The 25,056-nt window shown below is 43.5% G+C and overlaps 1 protein-coding gene across 6 annotated transcripts in view; it reads right to left on the bottom strand.

Annotated features, from left to right (window-relative positions):
* Positions 1 to 25,056, bottom strand: part of TUBGCP2 (tubulin gamma complex component 2) — a 1,139,845-nt gene that overhangs the window by 903,156 nt on the left and 211,633 nt on the right. For all 6 annotated transcript variants that reach the window (XM_073573858.1, XM_073573862.1, XM_073573860.1 and 3 more), the window contains 2 exons: positions 17,384 to 17,554; positions 17,133 to 17,292 (listed from right to left, as the gene is read on the bottom strand). In XM_073573858.1, the coding sequence (XP_073429959.1) occupies positions 17,133 to 17,292; positions 17,384 to 17,554 (331 nt within the window). The remainder of the gene's footprint in view (positions 1 to 17,132; positions 17,293 to 17,383; positions 17,555 to 25,056) is intronic.

The raw sequence follows: 25,056 nt of genomic DNA, 5'->3' as shown, positions 1-25,056 counted from the left end.
CACAGCAAAAAATGTTTTGCGGAGGCCTGAATTGCCACAATTTGTAGGCCACAGATAGATCTGGTGTTTGACAGAGATACCAGACTGTTCAATATGTGGCCTGTATTTTAAAATTTTGTACCCCAAAATAGTGTATAGAAATAGGGTCACAGACAGCAAATACAGTGGAATGTAGCCAGTGTCGGAATGGGGTGCCAAGGGCCCACCAGTAACACTGACTTTGGGGGGCCCACTTTTCATATGCATATAAATATTACATTACCCTCATTCACAAATTTACCTATAGCTACATAAAATAATAAACTGGATAGTTTGGTTAATGAATGATGAGTTGCTGCTTTTTTCTGTACATAGTCAATAAAGAGAATTCTGCCAAGTACTGCCCAAACAGGAGCACTGCTGCCCAGATCTGCACAGGGTCCCACCGGGGTATTCCCCTGTTATTCTATGGGCCAGTCAGAGCTTGAATGTAGCCCTGATATGCTACAATTTGTAGGCCACAGATAGACCTGGCGTTTGACGGAGATATCAGGCTGTTCAATATGTGGCCTGTATTTTGAAATTTTGTATCCCAAAATAGTGTATAGAAATTGGGTCACAGACAGCAAATACAGTGAAATGTAGCCCTGAAATGTTACTATTTGTAGGTCACGGATAGATCAGGCGTATGATGGAAATAGCACACTGTTAACCCCTTTACCCTCAATGGTGGTTTGCACGTTAATGACTGGGCCAATTTTTACAATTCTGACCACTGTCCCTTTATGAGGTAATAACTATGGAACGCTTCCATGGATCCCGGTGATTCTGACATTGTTTTCTCGTGACATATTGTACTTCATGTTAGTGGTAAAATTTCATTCAAATAACTTGCGTTTATTTGTGAAAAAAACGGAAATTTGGCAGTTAACCAGCGATTTCTCATTTTTACAACCTCTTTTTTTTTTTAGGGAAAACATCACATTTGAAGTCACTTTGAGGGGTCTATATGATAGAAAATACCCAAAAGTGATACCATTCAAAAAACTGCACCCCTAAGGCTATGTATGTGCACACGCTGCGGATTGGTCTGCGGATTTTTCCGCACGGATTTTGCAAGATCTGCAGGTAAATCCGCAGGTCAAAAGACCTGCGGTTTAGCCCTGCTGTTTCACACCTCTACAATGGAGCAGGTGTGAAACCGCTGCGGATTCCGCACAAACAATTGACATGCTGCGGATTTGAACCCGCAGCAAATCCGCGCAGAAAAATCCACAGCATGTGCACAGCGTTTTTTGTTTTTCATAAATTATAATGGTACTGTACAACGCAGAGAAATTGCTGCGGAAATTGCTGCGGATCCGCAGGGCCAAATCCGCAGCGGATCCGCAGCAGAATCCGCAGTGTGTTCACATACCCTCAAGGTTCTCAAAACCATATTCAAGAAGTTTATTAACCCTTCAGGTGTTTCACAGGAGAATTTTTTGAATGTTTTAAAAAAAAAAATGAACATTTAACTTTTTTCAAGAAAACATTATTTCAGGTCAAATTTTTTTTATTTACCCAAGGGTAACAGGAGAAATTGGACCCCAAAAGTTATTGTGCAACTTGTCCTGAGTACGCTGATACCCAATATGTGGGGGGGGACCACTGTTTCGGCGCATGGCAGAGCACGGAAGGAAAGAGCCCCGTTTGACTTTTTCAATGCAAAATTGGCTGGAATTGAGATCGGATGCCATGTCGCATTTAGAGAGCCCCTGATGTGCCTAGACAGTGGAAACCCCCCAATTCTAACGCCAACCCTAGCCTCAACGCATCCCTAACCCTAATCCAAACCCTAACTCCAGCCCTAACCCTAATGGGAAAATGGAAATAAATACATTTTTTTAATCTTATTATTTTTCCATAACTAAGGGGGTGATAAAGGGGGGGGGGTTTGATTTACTATTTTTAGCGGGTTTTTATGTTTGGCAGCTGTCACACGCTAAAAGACGCTTTTTATTGCAAAAAATAGTTTTTGCATCAACACATTTTGAAAGCTATAATTTTTCCATTTTTTGGCCCACAGACTCATGTGAGGTCTTATTTTTTGCGGGATGAGTTGATGTTTTTGTTGGTACCATTTTCAGGCACATGACATTTTTGATCGCTTTGAATTCCGATTTTTGGAGGCAGAATGAACAAAAAACAGCAATTCATTAATTTGTTTTGGGGGTAGCATTTCTACTGTTCCGCATGTGGTAAAATTGATAAAGCGGTTTTATTCTTCGGGTCAGTACAATGACAGCGATACCTCATTTATATCATTTTTTCATGTTTTGGTGCTTTTATACAATAAAAACAATTTTATATAAAAAATAATTATTTTTACATCGCTTTATTCTGCAAGCTATAACATTTTTATTTTTTACTTATGACGCTGTATGATAGCTTGATTTTTGCGGGACAAGATGACATTTTCAGCGGTACCATGTTTATTTATATCTGTCTTTTTGATCGCGTGTTATTGCACTTTTTGTTTGGCGGTATAATGACACAGCATTTTTTTACGGGGTTCACTAAAGGGGTTAACTAGTGGGACAGTTTTATAGGGCGGGTCGTTATGGACGCGGCAATACTAAATATGTATACTTATTGGGCTTTTTTTATTTACATAAAGAAATTTATTGGGGAATTTTTCTCTTTTTTTCTTTATTTAGGAATTTTTTAAAATTATTTTCACACTTTTTTTTTTTTTTTACTTTTTCACATTGTCCCAGAGTGGGACATTACTATGCAAAGTCAGATAGCTGATCTGACACTTTGCACAGCACTGTGTCAGATCAGCGATTTGATAGGCATTGTAGGAGGCTTCCCAGCGCCTGCTCTCAGCAGACACTGACAAGCCACCTCCCTGCAGGACCCGGAAGGACCAGGTGGCCATCTTGGATCCGGGGGCCTGCAGGGAGGAAGCCCTCGGAACAAAGTTGTTCTGAGGGTCTCAGGGAAGCACGCAGGGAGCCCCCTCCCTGCGCGATGCTTCCCTATGCCACCAGAACACTGCAATCATGTTTGATCTCATTGTGCCGAGGGTTAATGTGCCGGGGGCGGTCCGTTACCGCTCCCGGCACATAGTGCCGGATGTCAGCTGTGATAAACAGCTGACACCTCACCACGATCACCCGCGCTCCCCCCCGTGAGCTACGCTGACCGATGATGACGTACTATTCTGTCCATGGGCATTAAATCCCAGGGCACATGGACGGAATAATACGTCTTAGGTCAGAAAGGGGTTAAATATGTGGCTTGGATTTTTTTTTTGTTGGTCCCCAAAACTGTGTAAATAAGTAGACTATGACACTACAAAAAAAATTCTTTGGAGGACTAAAATAGTAAAATATTTAGCTTAATGATATGCGATGTGTGTGGAGGACAAAATACTTAAATATATGAACTGTAGTTAAATATTTTTTGAGCAACTAAGTATTTTTTGGCCAGCTGAAAAATTTTTGGGCACCTAAATATTTTTTGATCAGCAAAATGATGTCAAAAATATTTATAAGATTCTCCAAAAAATACTACAGTACCACAAAAAAATGCTAGAATTTTCTGTGCACTCCAATGTGATGCCTGGGACAAGCAAAGCCGTTTAAAATTGCTGGAGTATTAAAAGGATCTGGCTGCAATTTGCAGTGTTAACAAGCAAATGGAGAAAAAAAAGGGAGTCTAAATTGCTTTGGAATAAAATAATCATAATTAAGGTGCCAAAAAAAAATATTCCTAGCCACTGATACCTGGAGATAGGTCTATATGTAATAGGCAGCAGCAGTAGCAGACAGTAATGCACTCTTTTGAAGTATGCAATGATATCTATATACCGACATACACTCCCCCTGCCTACCTAGCATTGCAATCTATATACCCCTAAAATTAGTCCTTACAGTAGACCAGAGTCACACTAGCGAGAAATACGGACTACTGCTATGCGAGGAAAAAAAAAATCGCATAGCACTCGAACCAATGTTAATCTATGGGGCAGCTCCCATCATCCGTTTTTTTCTCGCCCGTATTATACATGCGGAGGAAATCGCAGCATGCTGCGATTTACACCGTATTACGCCTGAAACTTCACAATGCAAGTCTATGGGTGCGAGAAAAAAACGGATTACACACGGACCATACGTGTGACTTGCGAGAAATACGCACCGGTGTCCTATAGAAAAGCCGGCAATTGAGTGCGCTATACTGTAAAATCACACTGACAGGTTAATAGATAGAGGACATGTATACATACTATATATATATATATATATATATATATATATATATATATATATATATATATACACACATATACACACACACACACAGATACATACACCATACACATACACACACATACACACAAATATATACATATATTTTTTTTTTCCACATACAGTAAACCATTTCATTTTATATAGATTTATATATGTATTTGACTAATAATTAGATTAGTTTATGTGTGTAAAATTTGGGACATGTAGGTGTTATATTCCTGGAAAAAAATTGCGTGGGGCTCCTGTGCAATTTTTTCCGCCAGAGAGGGAAAGCCAGTGACTGAGGGCAGTCATTAATTGCCTAGGAAGGGACCATGGTTATTAGCCCCCACTGGCTACAAACATCTGCCCCCAGCCACCCCAGAAAAGGCACATCTGTAAGATGCGCCAATTCTGGCACTTATCCTCTCACATCCCACTGCTGTGTAGCGGTGGCATAGTTAATGAGGAGTTCATGTCACCTTGCAATTGAAAGGTGAAATTAAGCCAGGTTATTAATGGAGAGGTGTCAATAAGACACCTATACATTATTAATCCAATAGTATTAAAGGGTTAAAAAAGACACAGACATTAGAAAATATTTTAATGAAATTATGACAGTTTTTGACCAAATTTGTTACACAGCCAATCCAACTGAAGCCATTGTTCTCCAGTAATAAAAATTATAAAAAAAAAAAAACCACAATCAGTTCATCTCTGGTCAGCCGGGGCGCCTGCGTAGACAGCATTAGCACCGCTCCCGGCTGTAAACTATTTAACCCCTTCAGATGGATTGCAGCGTGGGACATGACTGAACGGCGGAGAGGTATGGATATTGTTGCTTTTTTAATTTTTATTACAGGAGAACGATGGCTTCAGTTGGATTGGCAGTGTAATAAATTTGGTCATAAACTGTGTGTCATTATTTCATTAACATATTTTCTAATTACTGTCTGTATTTTTTAACCCTTTTATACTATTGGATTAAAAATGGATAGGTGTCTTATTGGAACTTCTACATTAACCCGGCTTAATGTCACCTGGCTGGTGGCAGATGTTTGTAGCCAAGGGGGCCAATAACCATGGTCCCTCCCTAGGCTATTAATATCTGCCCTCAGTCACTGATTTTCCCACTCTGGCAGAGAAAATTACGTGGGAGCCCACGCAATTTTTTTCCAGGAATATACCCATTAATTTAACACCTATATGTCCCATCTGTGGATGTCGGGCACTCAGACCATCCTCATAGAGTCGGTTTCTAACCGTTTGTGCAAACACATGCACATTTGTGGCCTGCCGAAGGTCATTTTGCAGGGCTCTGCAAGTGCTCCTCCTGTTCTTCCTTGCCCAAAGGCTGAGGTAGCGGTCCTGCTGCAAGGTTGTTGCCCTCCTATGGCCCCCTTCATGTCTCCTGGCAGCGCCTCCAGCCTCTGGACACTACGCTGACAGACACAGCAAACCTTCTTGCCACAGCTCGCATTGATGTGCGATCTTGGATGAGCTGCACTACCTGAGCCACTTGTGTGGGTTGTACAGTCCGTCTCATGCTACCACAAGTGTGAAAGCACAAACATTCAAAATTGACCAAAACATCAGCCAGAAAGCATTGGTACTGAGATGTGGTCTGTGGTCCCCATCTGCAGAACCACTCATTTATTGAGGATGTCTTGATAATTGCCAATAATTTCCATCTATTGTCTATTTCATTTGTACAACAGCATGTGAAATTGATTGGCAATCAGTGTTGCTTCCTAAGTGGACAGTTTGATTTTACAGAAATTTGATTTACTTGGAGTTATATTCTGTTGTTTAAGTGTTCCCTTTATTTTTTTGAGCAGTGTATATCCTAGTAACAGAAGTATAAAAAAAACGCATATGTGCAAAAATGTCAATATCAGTTAGGGGTGTCTGTACTGTGTACATACATAAACCCTAAATTTTGGTGCATCATAAATATAAAAAGCACATATGTGCATAATATCATACTGCTACTAAAGTGCCTGTGTGTTAAGCACATAAAAGCCACATATATAGGTGGATACCTATTGTAAAGCGCATGTGCAAGATAGATCTCTGCCATACAGTGCAGATATACAGGTGTCAATTGCTATAAATAAAATGACTAACACAATAAGAGTAGTAACCTTTGCCAAAAGATATATGAACATAAAGGATTACTTTAATGATGCAGCCTTAAATGATATGCGTATTGCGGTGGGCGTTGTCATTCAACTTTGCATCATCGTCTGCTATGTATTCTCAGAGAGATGACTGAACCCGCAGCACACCCGCTCCCATGACTGAAATCGAACGCTGCAGGGAGAAAAAAAAGCTACCTTTCCTATGCATTCGGACTCATGCAGGCGCTGGTCAGCTATTAACCTGCAGATTAATCGCATATCTGCACATTAATAGTGTTATTTGTGGTGACAGGCTCCCTTTCACCCCTTAACGAATTCCGATAAGCAATAAATAAAAAAAAGACTATACATGTCCCAAAGTGATAAAATGTGAAAAAGAAATAAAATATGCAAAAAAGTAAAAACTAAAAAAAAAAAAAAAAAAAAAAAAAGCGCACTCAAAATGCATATTGCTACTCCAAACACGTTTGTGGTAAAACAAAACTTAACAAAAAGTACACATAACTAGTATTGCCAAGTCCGGAACCACCCGCTCTATAAAACTGACATGTTATTTATTCTGTTTTGTGTACACGATAAAATAAATGAATAAAAAAAATGACAAAAATGTTGCTTTTTCATCATACTGACTCACAAAAATTGAATACAAAGCGATAAAAAAGTAATATGTAAATAAATTTAGAGAAAAAAAACGGTATACATGAAAACGCCAAATCATCCAACAAAAAACAAGCCCTAAGGCTAGTTTCACACTAGCATTTTGGAGCGCAGCGACGGCCTGCGCACGGCCGCCGCTAAGCCCCGCCCCTGCCGCGCCCCCGCCGGTAGCTCCGCCCACCGGCGCATGACGCTGCATGCGCCCTGCGTCCCCTATCTTTATCACAGGGGGCGCAGGCCGTGCGCAGTATGCGTTTGGCGGCGCATGCGCCTTTTTGACGGAGCGACGACGCAACCAAAATGCAGCAGGTTGCGTTTGGCGCAGGTCGGCGCACCGTCAAAAGGACGCATGCGCCGCCAAACGCATACTGCGCACGGCCTGCGCCCCCTGTGATAAAGATAGGGGACGCAGGGTGCATGCAGCGTCATGTGCCGGTGGGCGGAGCTACCGGTGGGGGCGCGGCTTAGCGGCGGCCGTGCGCAGGCCGTCGCTGCGCTCCAAAACGCTAGTGTGAAACTAGCCTAAGATGGCTCATTCAGCAAAAAAATAAAACAGGTACAGATCTCAGAATAGGGTGATGCAAAAACAAACTAGTTTCTATAAAACATTGTTTTTATTATGTAAAACTAGAAAAACATGAAAAAACAATATAAATCTGGCATCGCTCTAATCATACCAACCAGAAGAACAAGTCGGTCCTATCACTTTCACAGTTTTGCAAACATTGCAAAAAAATAAAAATACCTGAATTGCTAGTTTCCTGAATTGCTAGTTTTTATTCATTTTATGTTTAAAAAAAATCTGAATAAAAAGCGTTCAAAAACTATTATGTACTCTAAAATGGTAGCAACAAAAATATCTGCAACTCGTCCTGTAAAAAAAACAAGCCCACATATAGGGCTGTCCACTCAAAAAATTAAAAAAAAAACAGCTCTCAGAATATGGCACAAAAAAAATCTACTATTTAGAAAAAAAAAAAAAAAAAAAAATTTTTTACTGTTTTACTGTGTGATAGCAGCAAAACCTTAAAAAAAAAATTACTGTTTATAAATTTGGAATCGCTATAATCGCTCCGACATGAAAAATAAATCCACCTTTTCACTTATACCGCAAGAAAATATGAACTATTCTTGTACTGCTGTCTATTTGTATTTGTTCATTCTACCTCCCAAAAATCTGAATAAGGCTCGACTCACATTTATCCTGCACTCTCCGTAGAGTGCTTACATTGGTGTTTCCATGTACATCCCCTAAAACCACGATTCAGACAAAACACTTAGATGGAATCACTTTGAACTGGTCTGTGTTCCGTTGGTGTTTTATTTTAGGCATATTTTTAGTGCACAATTATGGAAGACCATAGCTTTGTGCACATCTAAAACATTGGATACCACCGGAGCAGACGCCAAACTGAGTACGCAGTGTCTCCAACTGCCTCATGGTGGGTGGTTCCGCTGGGGTTTTGCCTGAATCGCATTTTTGTGGGATTTACACGGAAACCCAAATGCAAGTACTCACTGCAGAACAAAAGAATGTGATCCAGCCTTATTTTGAAAGTGATCAAAAAATGTTACCAATAAAATCCCTAATTTATCCCATACAAAACCAACCCCCACTCAAGTTTGTCATTTGTCACTGGAACTATAGGGGTTTCCCAAATTACTGATAGAATATTTGCAGATGACACTAAACTCTGCAGGATAATCAATACAGAGGAGGACAATTTAATATTACAGGAGGATTTATGTAAACTAGAAGCTTGGGCTGATAAATTGCAAATGAGCTTTAATGGGGATAACTGTAAGGTCATGCACTTGGGTAGAACGAATAAGATGCATAATTATGTGCTTAATTGTAAAACACTGGGCAAAACTGTCACTGAAAAAGACCTGGGTGTATGGGTGGACGACAAACTCACATTTAGTGGCCAGTGTCAGGCAGCTGCTGCAAAGGCAAATAAAATAATGGGATGCATTAAAAGAGGCATAGATGCTCATGAGGAGAACATTATTTTACCTCTATATAAGTCACTAGTGCGACCACACTTAGAATACTGTGTACAGTTCTGGTCTCCGGTGTATAAGAAAGACATAGCTGAACTGGAGTGGGTGCAGAGAAGAGTGACAAAGGTTATTAGGGAACTAGGGGGTCTGCAATACTAAGACAGGTTATTACACTTGGGGTTATTTAGTTTGGAGAATCGAAGGCTTAGGGGTGATCTTATTACAATGTATAAATATATGCGGGGACAGTACAAAGACCATTCTAATGATCTTTTTACTCTTAGACCTGTGACGGGGACAAGGGGGCATCCCCTACGTCTGGAGGAAAGAAGGTTTAAGCATACTCACAGAGGCGGATTCTTTACTGTAAGAGCAGTGAGACTATGGAACTCTCTGCCATATGATGTTGTAATGAGTGATTCCCTACTAAAATTTAAGAAGGGACTGGATGCCTTTCTTGAAAAGTATAATATTACAGGGTATATACACTAGTTTCCTTAATATTGCGTTGATCCAGGGAGCTAGTCTGATTGCCGTATGTGGAGTCGGGAAGGAATTTTTTTCCCCAATGTGAAGCTTACTGTTTGCCACATGGTTTTTTTTTGCCTTCCTCTGGATCAACATGTTAGGGCAGGTTAGGACAGGATATGGGTTGAACTAGATGGACTTAAAGTCTACCTTCAACCTTAATAACTATGTTACTATGTAATAAAGTTTCTAGAAAAGCGAAATGGCTCCCACCCCCTCAAATAAAATCCAGTGAATTTTGCGCTTTCAAATCCAAATGGCCCTCTCTTTATAAGCCACACTGTGAATAAACCACAGTAAGCGGCCACATGTTTGGCATTATTGTAGTCGGTAGAGCACTTAATTTACAAGGTGGGTACAATGGATAGGGGCTCTACACTGAATGGGGGCACAATGTATGGGCATTAAATTGGCATTATTTGCAATTCTCCAGAAAAAGTCTTGTCGACTCGTGGATGATACAAAATAGTCACTGCAGCAGTAGATTAATTCAATGGGGTCTAGCAAAATCTGTGCTGCAAAAGCCAAACAGCACCTCCTTAATTCTCATTTCTGACGTGTGGCCTAACAGTAATTTCTGACGTCAAAGGGGGCATCATGACATTTGTCAAAAATCGTGCAATAAATTATAGGGTCCAGTTTCACCCATTAACCCTTGTGTACCTGAAAAATCTGCTGCAAATACAAAAATTACATTTTTACTACTAAAATGTCATATTTCCGTGTCTCAATGTTATAAAATTCTGTGAGGCACCTATAGGTTCAAATTCTCAATACACCCCTAGATGAATTCCTTAGTGTTAAGTGTTATGGAACCACTCAGCACCCAGAATATGTTGTGCAGTTATATGTATGTATAATAGGTTCCATGGGAAATGCATATCCCTAGTGCAGCAGCCCACAGGCTGCGCCCAGCCTCCCCCCCCACCTTTGTAATTCCCACAGTAAATATCGGCAGGCTCCGGCCACCTGCGGCTATTGTAATGTATGTCTGGCCTGCAGCTTTTCTATTGGCCTGCCCTCTGTATCTGTGTGATATATTCTGTGTCCTGTGAGTCAAGTGTTGTCAGACTGGAAATACGTGGAGAAGCAGTGATCTTTTATATGCGCCCATGTAACCAAGGAATTCCAGCCAGCGTCCTTCATTCAGACTCCAGCCAAAGCAGATTGGACCTCCGGAAACACGGGGTGGTACTGAAAGAGGTACCCGAGATAGGAAGACCCCGTTACACTGGTGGCAGCCAGCGGGATATGATACCCCTTCTACAGGAGGAAAGGAATGAATGGAAAACAACTACCAGAAGTTAAAGAGGACTACATTAAAAGATCTGGTGGAAGCCCGAGGATTGATCGCCAGCAACAAAACAAAAGCGGATTTGATAGCAGCCATCATGGAACACGACAGTGCAGCACCCCCCAATGTGAACATGGAAGAGATTGAATTCCAGAGGGAGGTAAAGAACAGACTGGCGTTATATGGCCCAAACCCTGCAGTAGAGATCATACGAGAGGTGATGGCTGATGTGCGTACTGATCGGAAGGAAAAGATGGCCGAGCGGACCAGGATAGAGCTAGCCAAGATGGAGATGGCAGAGCGGAGAGAGGAGAGTCAGCGAGCAGGGGGAGCTCCGGCCTTCGACCAGGTACCTTCAACAGTAAGCCACAAAAAGATCCAGTATAATGCCTTCCGACAGTTGTGGGAGGCAGAGGAAGACATTGATGGCTTTCTGCAGGACTTTGAGCGGCAGTGTGCCCTTCATCAAGTAAAGCTGGAGGAACGGGTTCAGATTCTGGCCAGCAAGCTGACAGGCCGGGCAGCGGACGCCTATCGCACGGTACCTGATGAGGATTGTATGGACTATGAGCGGATCTAAGAAGTGATCTTGGCCCGTATGCGCTGACACCAGAGGCATACCGCCAAAAGTTCCGTGGACTTATAAAACGCGTAATCGATACCCACGCTGAATGGGCCTGTAAATTACGGCGGTCACTGCTACAGTGGGTAGAAGGGAGCCAAGCAACCACTAAGGAGGACGTCCTCCAGCTCTTCTTGTTAGAACGATTCTTTAATGGACTATCCCCCGAGACACAGGAATAGCTTCGGGACAGGTGGCCAACGACTCTTGAGGAAGCCGCTCGTCTGGCCGATGAACATCATGATGCCAGGAGGCCTCAGTTGTCCGGATCAAAGATGGTTACTAGGGGACCACCCATGGACCTGGAGGGCCCCAAACCACCGAAGATTGTAGGGGGACCAGCTAGAAACCCGGCCTACCACAGTCCCCCTAGGGCGCGATGCCACACCTGCCGTCAGCTGGGCCACCTGCAAAGACAATGTCCCAACCGGACGCCGTATACCCAGTGGCCAAAGGCGGGAACAGCTACCTGCAGCCGGGCTGCTGTACACTGCTACCAAGGCGAAGTTGACCCAGCATTGGGGGCTACGACTAACCAAGGGGTGGAAGAGATGGAGAAAGTGCTGCACGAAGTAGACCCCGTGCAGGCAGCCCGGGCAGATAATCGACAACAGCATCGACAGGTCGTGTGGGTTAATGGGAAACGTATGCAGGGACTAAGAGATTCCGGGGCAACTTTGACCCTTGTGAAGCCTCATCTCGTCCGGGACCAAGAGAAGACGGACCAGACAGGACAGTCCTTGTAGCAGGGGGAGCTATACATCGACTGCCCACTGCCAGGATTCACCTGAACTGGGGAGTCGGGGATGGCCTTGTTGAGGTCGGCTTGATGGAGGATTTGCCTGCAGACGTCTTGCTGGGAAACGACTTGGGGCCCATGTTGTCTGCATTCTCGGTTGCCCCTCTGGCTAAGACATATCCTGTGACCACCCGGAGACAAGCTCGAGCTGCGGAGGCGGAATCACACTCAGAGGCGGCCCAGGTAAGACATCCCAGCCCTACACGTATTCCCATAGCCAGACACATTTCTTAGGCCACCCCAGATAAATTTAAGAGGGAGTTACTTGAGGATCCTTCATTGGAGGGATATCGTGGGAAGGCACAGGAGGGGAGAGGGGTACTGGAAGGGGAACAGTTTGTATGGAAGTAGGGACTCCTCTACCGGATCACAGAGCAGCACCACACAGGGACGAGCTCCACTATAAAATGACAGCTGGTAGTTCCCAAGAAGTATAGGCAGGAGTTTCTGCGAATCTCTCATGACATACCCTTGGCAGGGCACATCGGCATCAGTCGCACCAGGCATCGTCTGACACAAAACTTCTTTTGGCTGGGGGTAACCTATGATGTTCGTCAGTACTGCCAGACCTGTGACAGTTGTCAGCGCATTGGAAAGAGGGGGGGATCGATGCAAGGCCAAATTACACCCCCTCCCCATTGTGGAGGAACCATTTAGCCGAGTAGCGGTCGATCTGAAAGGGCCATTAGCCAAACCCAGTCCATCAGGGAAAAGGTATATATTGACAGTGGTAGATTATGCCACACGGTATCCAGAGGCGGTTGCGTTACCTAACATACAGGCAGAGACGGTGGCGGCCGCCCTGCTCCAGGTTTTCTCACGGGTTGGATTTCCCCGGGAGATTATCTCTGACCAGGGTACCGAGTTAACAGTATAGGTGACCAACCAACTGTGGAAGCTGTGCGGCGTGAAGTCCATTAGAAGCGCCCCGTACCACCCGCAAACCAATGGATTGTGTGAACGCTTTAACGGGACATTAAAACAGCTCATTGGGACTTTTACCAGGACCTACAGGGACTGGGAGAAATTCTTGCCACACCTCCTGTTTGCCTATCGGGAGGTGCCCCAAGAATCCACGGGGTTCTCTCCGTTCGAGCTGGTATACAGGAGACGGGTAAGGGGACCCCTAGACTTAGTGCTAGAACACTGGGAAGGGGAGGGCCTCAAAAAAGGGGTACCTATTGTACCCTATGTGCTGGAATTCTGGGACCGCCTACAGGAGCTGACCCAGGCTGTACGTGAGAACATGCAGGCGACCCAGCGGCGCCAGCGCGTATGGTACGATCGGAGGGACAGAGAGCGCACCTTGGAAATAGGACAGCATGGCAGGGGCCCTACCAGGTAGTGGGGAAAATAGCCGACACAACCTATAATGTCGCCGATTGTGACGACCCCAGGGCTATCCGCATGTTCCACGTGAATACGCTGAAGCCCTACCGGGAGCACCCTGAAGAGGTAGCGGCTATCTGTGCACCTGAAGCAGAGGAGTTAGCCGGACTTCCCTTGCCGGATGTCTTAGGGGAAAGGACTCAGTCTAAAACATGGGACCAGGTACACTTGGGTGAAGACCTAGGCCCCCGGGAGAGACAGCAGGCCGAGGAGTTTTTGAGGCAGCGACAGAGGATGTTTTCGGGGAGACCAGGGTACACTCGCCTGGCACAACACAAGGTTGAGACCCAGGATCAGACCCCCCTGCGACAAAACCCCTTCCGCGTCCCTGAGTCTGTACGAGAGGGGATGCGACAAGAGATACAAGAGATGTTGTGTTTAGGGGTCATTGAAGAGTCAGATAGTCCCTGGGCATCCCCCGTAGTGTTAGTGCCCAAGAAGGATGGGACTACACGGTTTTGTGTAGACTATCGTAAGCTCAATGAGAAAACAGTGACGGATGCATATTCCATGCCGCGTGTGGATGAGTTGTTAGACCGGCTGGCGGGGGGCAAAGTATTTGACCACCATTGACCTATGCAAAGGCTACCGACAGATTCCCCTTAGTCCTGACGCTATTCCCAAGTCGGCATTTGTCACCCCGTTCGGCTTATTCCAGTTTCGAGTTATGCCCACCTCACGCACTAAAACCCAGGTCATGGCGTTTCTAGGGACAGCGGGGTATTACAGGAAATTCGTTCCCAATTACAGCACTGTAGCCAAGCCCCTCAATGATCTGGCCCGTAAGAACCAACCCCGCCAGGTAACCTGGACCCCAGAGTGTGAGGAAGCCTTCCGCCAACTAAAGGACGCCCTCACCAATACCCCTGTATTGGCCGCACCCGATCCAACTAAACGTTTCCTTGTTCACACAGACGCTTCTATGTTTGGATTGGGGGCAGTGCTGAGCCAAGTCGGGCCGAACGGCCAAGAACACCCGGTAGCTTACCTGAGTCGGAAACTACTGCCCCGTGAAGTAAGCTATGCGGCCAATGAGAAGGAGTGCCTGGCGGTAGTATGGGCACTCAAAAAGTTGCAACCATATTTGTATGGACAACAGTTTTGCCTCCTAACGGACCATAGTCCCCTAGTCTGGCTTAATTGGGTCTCCGGAGACAACGCCAGATTGCTGCGGTGGAGTTTAGCCCTACAACCTCTGGACTTCACCATCCACTGCAGACCCGGCAAACAAAACGGTAACGCCGATGGACTAAGTCGACAAACGGAACTTGTACCAACCCCATAAACTTCGGTCATCCCCAAACAGATCCGTTAAGGATCAGACTGTGTATGCCGATCGCGTCGCTGAAAAGGGGAGCCATGTTACGTGTTACGGAACCACTCAGCACCCAGAATATGTTGTGCAGTTATATGTATGTATAATAGGTTCCATGGGAGATGCATGTCCCTAATGCAGCAGCCCAAAGGCTGCGCCCAGCCGCCCCCCCCACCTTTGTAATTCCCACAGTAAATATCGGCAGGCTCCGGCCACCTGCGGCTATTGTAATTTATGTCTGGCCTGCCGCTTTTCTATTGGCGTGCCCTCTATATCTGTGTGATATATTCTGTGTCCTGTGAGTAAAGTGTTGTCAGACTGGAAATACGTGGAGAAGCAGTGATCCTTTATATGCGCCCTTGTAACCAAGGAATTCCAGCCAGACTCCAGCCAAAGCAGAGTGGACCTCCGGAAACATGGGGTGGTACTGAAAGAGGGACCCGAGATAGGAAGAGCCCGTTACACTTAGGAAATGAAATTTCCCATATGGGGTCACCTTGGGTGGAGGGTGAGGTGTTCTGCTGTTCTGGCACCTCAGGGGCCTAGCTAATGGGGGCCCACAATTTCTTCAAATTAAATTTGTATTCTAAAAGCCAAGTAGAACTCCTTCCCTTCCAATCCCTACCATGTGCAAAAACAGTAGTGTACAACCACATATGGGTACTGTCACATTCGGGAGAATTTCTCCCATTAACCCTCGTGTAAATCATAAATTTCATGCTAAAACAACATTTTAGTGGAAAAACATTTTTTTTTTGCTCTCTCATCTAAATCTTATACAGTTTTGTGAATCACCTGTAGGTTACAAAGACTCAGTATACACCCAGATTAATTCCCTAAGGGGTCTAGTTTCCAAAATGGTGTCACTTGTGGGGGGGGGGGGGTTTCTTCTGTTTTCACATGTCAGGGGCTCTCCACATGCGACACAGCACTCACCTGCAGAACATTCCATAAAAGTCTGCGTTCCAAAATGTCATCTCTACCCTTCCAAGCCCTGCCATGCCCCCAAATAGTAATTCCCCACCCCCCACATGTGGGGTATGAGCATACTTAGGGAAAATGCACAGCTTATTTTGAGGTCCATTTTCTCCAGCTATCCTTGTGAAGAATGGATAAAAATATTTTTATAGGAAAAAAGTTATTTTTTATTTTCATGGCTCTACCTTATAAACTTCTGAAAAGAACCTGGGATTCAAGGTGCTCACCACACATCTAAATAAATCCTTGAGAGGTATAGCTTCCAAAATGGTGTCAGTTGTGGGAGGTTTCCACCGTTTAGGCATTTCAGGGGCTCTCCAAACACGACATGGCTTCCGCTAATGATTCCAGCCAACTTTTCGCTTCAAAAGTCAAATGACGCTCCTTCCCTTCAAAGTCCTGGCATGTACCCTACATATTGGGTATCAACGCATTCAGGTGAAATTAAACAAATTTTTGGGTCCATTTTGTACTGTTGCCCTTGTGAAAATAAAAAAAAAAATTGGGGCTTAAGTAAAACATTCATTTTTTCCTTCTACAATGCTGTAGTTCCTGTGAAGCTTCTTAAGGGTTAATAAACTTTTTGAATGTAGTTTTCAGGACTTTGAGGGCTGCAGTTTTTAGAATGGAGTCACTTTTCAGTACTTTGTCATATAGGCCCCTTGAAGTCACTTAAAATGTGATGTGGTTCCAGAAAAATGGTTTGGCAAATTTTGTTGGAAAAATGAGAAATCGCTGATCAACTTTTAACTCTTTTAACTTCCTAACAAAAAATAAATGTTTAAAAAAATTGATGCAAATGTAAAGTAGACGTGTGGGAAATGTTATTTATTAACTATTTTATGTGACATACTTCTCTGGTTTGAGGGCATAGGAACTAAAAGTTTGAAAAATGTGAAATTTTTATCAAATTTCCGATATTTCACAAATAAACGCAGGTTGTAGGAAACAAATTATACTACCATTATGAAGTACATGATGTCATGAAAAAGCAGTCTCAAAATCACTCGTTGAAGCCTTCCAGAGTTATCAAAACAAAGTGACACTGATCAGATTTAAAAAATTTGACATGGTCATTAAGGTCAAAATTAGCTCCGTCATTAAGGGGTTAAATAAAGGATTCCAGGACATTATTATAGTCATACAAACCTATTGGCATGGTGAATTCGGTACTTGTATTGATTGAAGGAGAGAAATCTCCAATCAGAGCTGGTCGCTCATACACCCAATGCGGGAATACTGGAACTGACAGTCCAACATTCTTCTTAATCAGTTTGTCTCTGAGCTGCTTCCGCAAAACTTCCAATGGCTGAAAGTATAGAAATATAAAACCGTAGCAATTCATACAAACGTGACAACTATGCATATAACATCGACGATATGATACACCCAACTTTTACCTGGGGGGTACTGGTTGTAGCTGTTACACTTCCAAGTTGCCTGCGTAACTCTTCAAGCTCTTGCATGGAGATCTGTGAGGAGCAGGAAGCAATAGGATGGCTGCTACTGGCAGTAGTAATGGTAGTGATTTCTACGCACTCTTTAGCGTTCTGATGCAGATATTGGAGGGTCTGATGAAAGGAGATGGGAGAAAGAGAAAAGGCCTCATTTAATTACATTTCTGTGAAACTTAGGAAAGAGAAAAACAGGACTGGACAGGAACACTAGTTAAATATATCAATGTTAAACTGGGCCGGCTCCAAGTTTTTGTGGGCCCCAGGTGAAAGAGGCTCACTGGGCCCCTTTAACACATACCACGATTCATAATGCACAGATACAACAGAAATATAGGTACAGAGGGGGAAAAAAGTATTTAGTCAGCCACCTTGTGAAGACTTACAGAAAACATTTGACCTCTGTCATTGCCAACAAAGGATATATAACAAAATATTGAGCTGAACTTTTGTTAATAACCAAATACTTATTTTTCACCATAATTTGAAAAATAAATCTTCCCAAATCAGACAAGGTGATTTTCTGGATTTGTTTTCTCATTTTGTCTCTCATAGTTGTGGTCTACCTATGATGTCAATTACAGGCATTCCTCATCTTTTTAAGTGGGAGAGCTTGCACAATTGGTGGCTGACTAAATACTTTTTTCCCCACTGTATAGTACAATGCCAAAGATTTTACTTACTTCTTACATTACATCAGTGACATCTATTGTAAATTCTAAAATAGGTCAGAAACCAGACAGTACAGTCCTCCATATAGTATTATGGGCACCACATTATGCTCCATGCAGTATGAGCCCCATATATTGCTCTATACTGAATAACGAGCCCCATATATTGCTCCATGCAGTATAATGAGCCCCATATATTGCTCCATACAGTATTATGGGTACCACATAGTCCTCCATATAGAATAATGAGCCACATATAATGTTACAGTGTATGATGGGCACTATATAATGCTCCATATATAATGGGCCCCATACAGTATATGATGCTCCAGTGTATGATGGGCCCATACAATGCCCCATATATAAGAGCTCCATATATGATGCTCCAGTGTATGATGGGCCCCATATATGATGCTCCAGTGTAAGATGGGCCCCAAATATGATGCTCCAGTGTAAGATGGGCCCCAAATATGATGCTCCAGTGTATGATGGGCCCCAAATATGATGCTCCAGTGTATGATGGGCCCATACAATGCTCCATATATAAGGGTCCCCATATATGATGCTCCAGTGTATGATGGGCCCATATAATGCTCCATATAGAATGGGCCCCATATATGATGCTCCAGTGTATGATGGGCCCCATATACAATGCTCCACTGTATGATGGGCCCCATATACGACGCTCCAGTGTAAGATGGGCCCCATATACGACGCTCCATATATAATAGGCCCAATATATAATGCTTCAGTGTATGATGGGCCCATATAAAGTTCCATATAGAATGGGCCCCATATATGATGCTCTAGTGTATGATGGGCCCCATATATTGCTCCGAACATTATTAAAAAAAAATTAAACACTCACCTTTCCTTGCTGGCCGCTGCTCTGCTCTGGACTGCTCTGTGTCGGTGTCTTCCGGCTCTCTGCACTGTGCCTGTTCAGGCAGGGGGCGCAGATGTGATATCATCAAGCCCTTTCAACTGAAATGTCACAGGGAGGAGAAGCAGAAGGCGCCGCAGCAGAGGAATGTGGAGAGTTAAGTATTGCAATACCGGGGGCCCCAAGCAGGCAGGTGGGCCCACTTGTGGATGCCGGCACAGACACAGGGCCCTCATAGCGCCCAGTTGCTAATGCTGGCCCTGATGTCAATTCAAATATGGGAATTACTGTATGATCTTTAACCCCTTTACTCCCAAGGGTTGTTTGCATATTAATGACAAGGCCAATTTTTACAATTATGACCACTGTCCCTTTATGAGGTAATAACTCTGGAACTCTTACAGGGATCCCGCTGATTCCGACACAGTTTTCTCGTGACATATTGTAATTCATGATAGTGGCAAAATTTCTTTGATATGACTTGCATTTATTTGTGAAAAAAAAACGGAAACTGGCATAAATTTTGAAAATTTTGCAATTTTCCAACTTTGAATTTTTATGCCCTTAAAACAGAGAAATATGTCACAAAATACATTTCTCACATGTCTACTTTACATCAGCACAATTTTTGTTTTTGTTAGGAAGTTATTTGACAACTGGTTTCTCATTTTTACACTTTTTTTTTTTTTAGGGACCACATCACATTTGAAGTCACTCTTTGAGGGATCTATACAAGCCTATTTCAACACCCTCATCACCTCACTGTCCAATAACCCAAAACGTCTCTTTGATACTTTTCATTCTCTACTCAACCCAAGAGTACAGGCCCCAACCACGGAGCTCCGAGCTGACGATCTGGCCAATTACTTCAAAGAAAAAATTGACCAGATTCGACAGGAAATTATCTCCCAATCACCTCATACCATGCACTGTCCTCCCTCCCCCACTGCATCTAGCTCACTCTGATTTTGAACCAGTCTCAGAACAAGAAGTAAGCAGGCTCCTTGCATCTTCTCGCCCAACCACCTGCACCAGTGACCCATTTCCGTCACATCTCCTCCAGTCCCTTTCCCCTGCTGTCATCCCTCACCTAACTAAAATATTTAACCTCTCTTCTGGTATTTTTCCCTTCTCATTTAAGCATGCCATCATACATTCACTACTTAAAAAACCATCCCTCGACCAAAACTGTGCCGCTAACTATAGACCTGTCACTAATCTTCCCTTCATCTCTAAACTCCTGGAACGCCTGGTCCACTCCCGTCTTATCCGCTATCTCTCAGAAAACTCTGTTCTCGACCCTCTCCAATCCGGTTTCCGCTCTTTACACTCCACTGAAACTGCCCTCACTGACAGCTAACAGCTAAATCAAATGGTCATTACTCCATGCTAATTCTCTTGGATCTCTCGGCAGCATTCGACACTGTGGATCATCAGCTCCTCCTCACTATGCTCCATTCCATTGGCCTCAAGGACACCATTCTCTCATGGTTCTCCTATCTCTCCGACCGCTCCTTTACTGTATCTTTTGCCGGTTCCTCCTCCTCTCACCTTCCCCTTACTGTTGGGGTCCCTCAAGGATCGGTTCTAGGCCCCCTCCTCTTCTCCTTGTACACTGCCCCTATTGGTCAAACAATCAGTAGATTTGGTTTCCAGTACCATCTCTATGCTGATGACACCCAATTATACGCTTCTCCTGACAGCACGCCAGCCTTTCTAAAAAACACCGGAGATTGTCTCAACGCTGTGTCTAATATCATGTCCTCACTATATCTGAAACTGAACCTGTCAAAGACTGAACTCCTTGTGTTTCCTCCCTCTACTAATGTGCCTATACCCGACATTGCCATTTCTGTGTGTGGTTCCACTATTACTCCCCAGCAACAGGCCCGCTGCTGTCTTGGGGTCATACTCGATTCTGAGCTTTCCTTTGCCCCCCACATTCGATCACTGGCTCACTCTTGTCATCTGCACCTCAAAAACATTTCTATAATTCGACCTTTTCTAACTTTGGACTCTGCAAAAACTCACTGTTTCTCTTATTCATTGTCGTCTCAACTATTTTAACTCTCTTCTAATCGGTCTCCCTCTTACCAAACTCTCCCCTCTCCAATCTGTCTTGAATGCTGCAGCCAGGATCATATTCCTCACCAATCGTTACACCGATGCCTCTACCTTGTGCCAGTCATTACACTGGCTACCCATCCACTCCAGATTTCAGTCTAAATTTATTACCCTCACCCACAAAGCCCTCCATAGCTCAGCACCACCTTACATCTCCCTTGTTTCAGTATACCACCTGAGGTTAGCATCCTCAATAGTCAGAACCTCCCACTCCCTTCTCCAAGACTTTACACGTGCCGCGCCAATTCTTTGGAATGCACTTCCCAGGTCAATACGATTAGTCCCCAATCCCCACAATTTTAAGCGTGCCCTGAAAACGCATTTATTCAGACTGGCCTATCGCCTCAACACATTAACCTAATCTATCCCTGTGTGACACAGCCAAAAGTTTTACCATAACCAGATTTCCCACATCATGTTCCCACATGCTTTATGCATCCATTAGCCCTCTGTGTTATGGCTGGTCCATACAATCAGGGCAACTGTTACCACCCACCTTTCGTGTCTACCTCTTTCCTCATAGACTGTAAGCTTGCGAGCAGGGCCCTCTTTCCTCTTGGTATTTGTTATAATCTATGTGATTATTGCTATGCTGTAATGTCTATTGTCTGTACAAATCCCCTCTGAAATGTAAAGTGCTGCAGAATATGTCGGCGCTATAAAAATAAAATTTATTATTATTATTATTATATGATAGAAAATACCCAAAAGTGACACCATTCTAAAAACTACACCTCTCTAGGTGCTCAAAACCACATTCACAAAGTTTGTAAACCCTTCAGGTGCTTCACAGGAATTTTTGGAATGTTTAAAAAAAAAAAAATGAACATTTAACATTGGACCCCAAAAGTTATAGTGCAATTTTCCCTGAGTACGCAGATACCCCATATTTGCAGATAAACCACAGTTTGGGCGCATTGCAGAGCTCGGAAGGGAAGGAGCGCCGTTTGACTTTTCAATGCAAAATTGGCTTGAATTAATATCGGACGCCATGTCGCATTTGGAGAGACCCTGATGTGCCTAAACAGTGGAAACCCCCCACAAATGACACCATTTTGGAAAGAAGACCCCTAAGGAACTTATCTAGATGTGTGGGGAGCACTTTGAACCCTTAAATGCTTCACAGAAATTTATAATGTAGAGCCATAAAAATAAAAAATCTTATTTTTTTCACAAAAATGATCTTTTCGTCCCAAAATTTTTATTTTACCAAAGGTTAACAGGAGAAATTGGACCCCAAAAGTAAGTGTACAATTTGTCCTGAGTACGCTGATACCCCATATATGCAGGGTAACCACTGTTTGGGACCATGGCAGAGCTCGGAAGTGAAGAAGCACCGTTTGACTTTTTCAACGTAGAATTGGCTGGAATTGAGATCGGACGCATGTCGCATTTGGAGAGCCCCTGATTTGCCTAAAGAATGGAAACCCCCCAATTCTAACTCCAACCCTAACCCCAACACACCCCTAACTCTAATCACAACAGAAACCATAACCCTAACCACAAACCTAACACACCCCTAATTCCAACCCTAATTCCAACCCTAAATCCAACCCTAACCCTAATTCTAACCCTAAATTTAGCCCCAACGCTAACCCTAACATTAGCCCCAACCCTAACATTAGCCCCAACCCTAACCCCATCCCTACCCCTAAAGGGAAAATGGAAATATACATTTTTTTATTTGAATATTTTTCCCTAACTAAGGGGGTGATAAAGGGGGGATTAATTTACTATTTATAGCAGGTTTTTATGTTTGGCAGCTGTTACACACTAAAAGACGCTTTTTATTGCAAAAAATAGTTTTTGTATCACCACATTTTGAGAGCAATAATTTTTCCATATTTTGGCCCACAGAGTCATGTCAGGTCTCGTTTTTTGCGGGACGAGTTGACGTTTTTATAGGTACCATTTACGGGCACATGACATTTTTTAATCGCTTTTTATTTCGATTTTTGGGAGGCAAAATTAACAAAAAACAGCAATTCATGAATTTCTTTTGGGGGTGGGGCGTTTACACTGTTCTGCGTGTGGTAAAATTGATGAAGCAGATTTATTCGTCTGGTCAGCACCATGACAGCAATACCTCATTTATAGAATTTTTTTATACAATCAAAACTTCTATAGAAAAAATAATTACTTTTGCATCGCTTTATTCTGGTGATGGAGCTATATGGCGGCTTGCTTTTTGTGGGGCAAGATGACATTTTCAGAGGTACCACGTTTATTTATATCCGTCTTTTTGATCACGTGTTATTCCACTTTTTGCTCGGCGGTATGATAAAGCATTGCCTTTTTTTAATAGTGTTCACTAAAGGGGTTAACTAGTGGGACAGTTTTATAGGTCAGGTCGTTACGGACGTGGCAATACTAAATAGGTGTACTTTTATTGTTTAGATTTTTTTTATTCAAATATTGATTTAATGATAATAAAAAAAAAAATCAATATTTTTTTTTTTTATATTTTACAATTTTTTTTTTTTAAATTATTTCATTTTATGTTTTAAACTGTGACCCACTATGGAACACTCATTTTGTGCAGGCTGATCATTTATATGGCGTGCAGATCTGCATGCCATATAAGCTGTCAACGCTGCATGTAATTTCTCACTACAGGTTACGAATAACAGAATATTATAGGTAGATGGTTGACCCAGCTTAGGGGAAGGAATTTTTTTCCCTATGGAGAAAATTGGTTTCTACTCTGTGGGTTTTTTGCCTTCCCCAGGATCAACAATGCAGAATAGCTGCACTAAAAATAGGCTGAACTAGATGGACAGAAGGTCTTCCTTCAGCCTTCAAAACTATGTTACTATGTAACCTCAGAGCTGACAGCCCCTCTACCTGCTCCCAGAACGTTGCGATCATGTTTGATCGCAGTGTGCCAGGGGTTAAAGTGCCGTGACAGCTCCTGGTACTTAGAGCCGGGTGTCAGCTGTGAGAATCAGCTAATACCCGGCTGCAATCAGCCACGCTATTCCCAATATTAAATGTCATTTCTAGAGATGGGCTGATACCTGGATGTTCGGGTCCGGCGGGTACGGTTTAACAGTTACAAAAAGTTTGGGTTCAGGTACTAGATCAGTACCCGAACCCAGACCCCATTTGCTTGAATGTGCACCTAAAAATCCAGCGCTTCTGATCAGCGGTAAAATCATCATCGCCAGCCAAACAGCTGTGGGTCCCAGGTTGTCAAAAGACAGTGTGAGCATGCAGCTGTGATTGGCGGTATTAAGTTACCTCCGTTCACTGGTGTCAGCTGATGGGACTACTGCTCCCATCAGCCGACATCTGCTGCCACTAGTAACAGTGAGTGCAAGAAGGGCTTATGAGAGTATTCATAAGCCGGCGCCTGCACTGTTAATATATATATATTTTTTAAAAACGGCGTGTGTTATCCTGTATTTCTGATAACCAGACAGGCAACTCACAGCTGGAGCTGCAATCATCAGCTGTGAGCTTCAACAAGGCTGCTCATCAAGAATAGAGGGGTCCCACGCTATATTTTTTTAACGTCATCGAGGTTACTGCTGGTCACTGAAACTGCGTTCACTGTCAGGCTGAACTCCAATGACCTCTGTGAGATCTCCACTAGCATCATGAGAAAAAGTCTCACGGTGCAGAGCTGAGTTCATTGCAGTTAACTGGGAGAATTTCACTGCTGTGAATTTGAACAGCGGTGAACTTGCCTCTGCACTGTAAGACTTTCTTACGGTACTAGCGGGGATCCCACTGGAGGTCACCACAGTTCAGCTTGGCTGAGAACCCAGCCTTGGTGACAGGTGGTAACCTCGATGACATCACTGCTAGTCACTGATACTGCGCTCACAGCAGCTCATTCACCAGTTTTTCTCAGCTTGGACGGTCACATCTTGGCACCATCCAGGTTGAAAAATGTTTATCCCCAGACAAGGATTACGGCGTGGGACAGAACGATGGGC

Source organism: Dendrobates tinctorius, unplaced genomic scaffold (genome assembly GCF_039654945.1).
Source record: "Dendrobates tinctorius isolate UK_male_01 unplaced genomic scaffold, ASM3965494v1 ptg000037l, whole genome shotgun sequence".
Classification (NCBI taxonomy): domain Eukaryota; kingdom Metazoa; phylum Chordata; class Amphibia; order Anura; family Dendrobatidae; genus Dendrobates; species Dendrobates tinctorius.
Note: the sequence above shows the minus strand (reverse complement) of the source record. Positions and strands in the feature narration are given on the sequence as shown.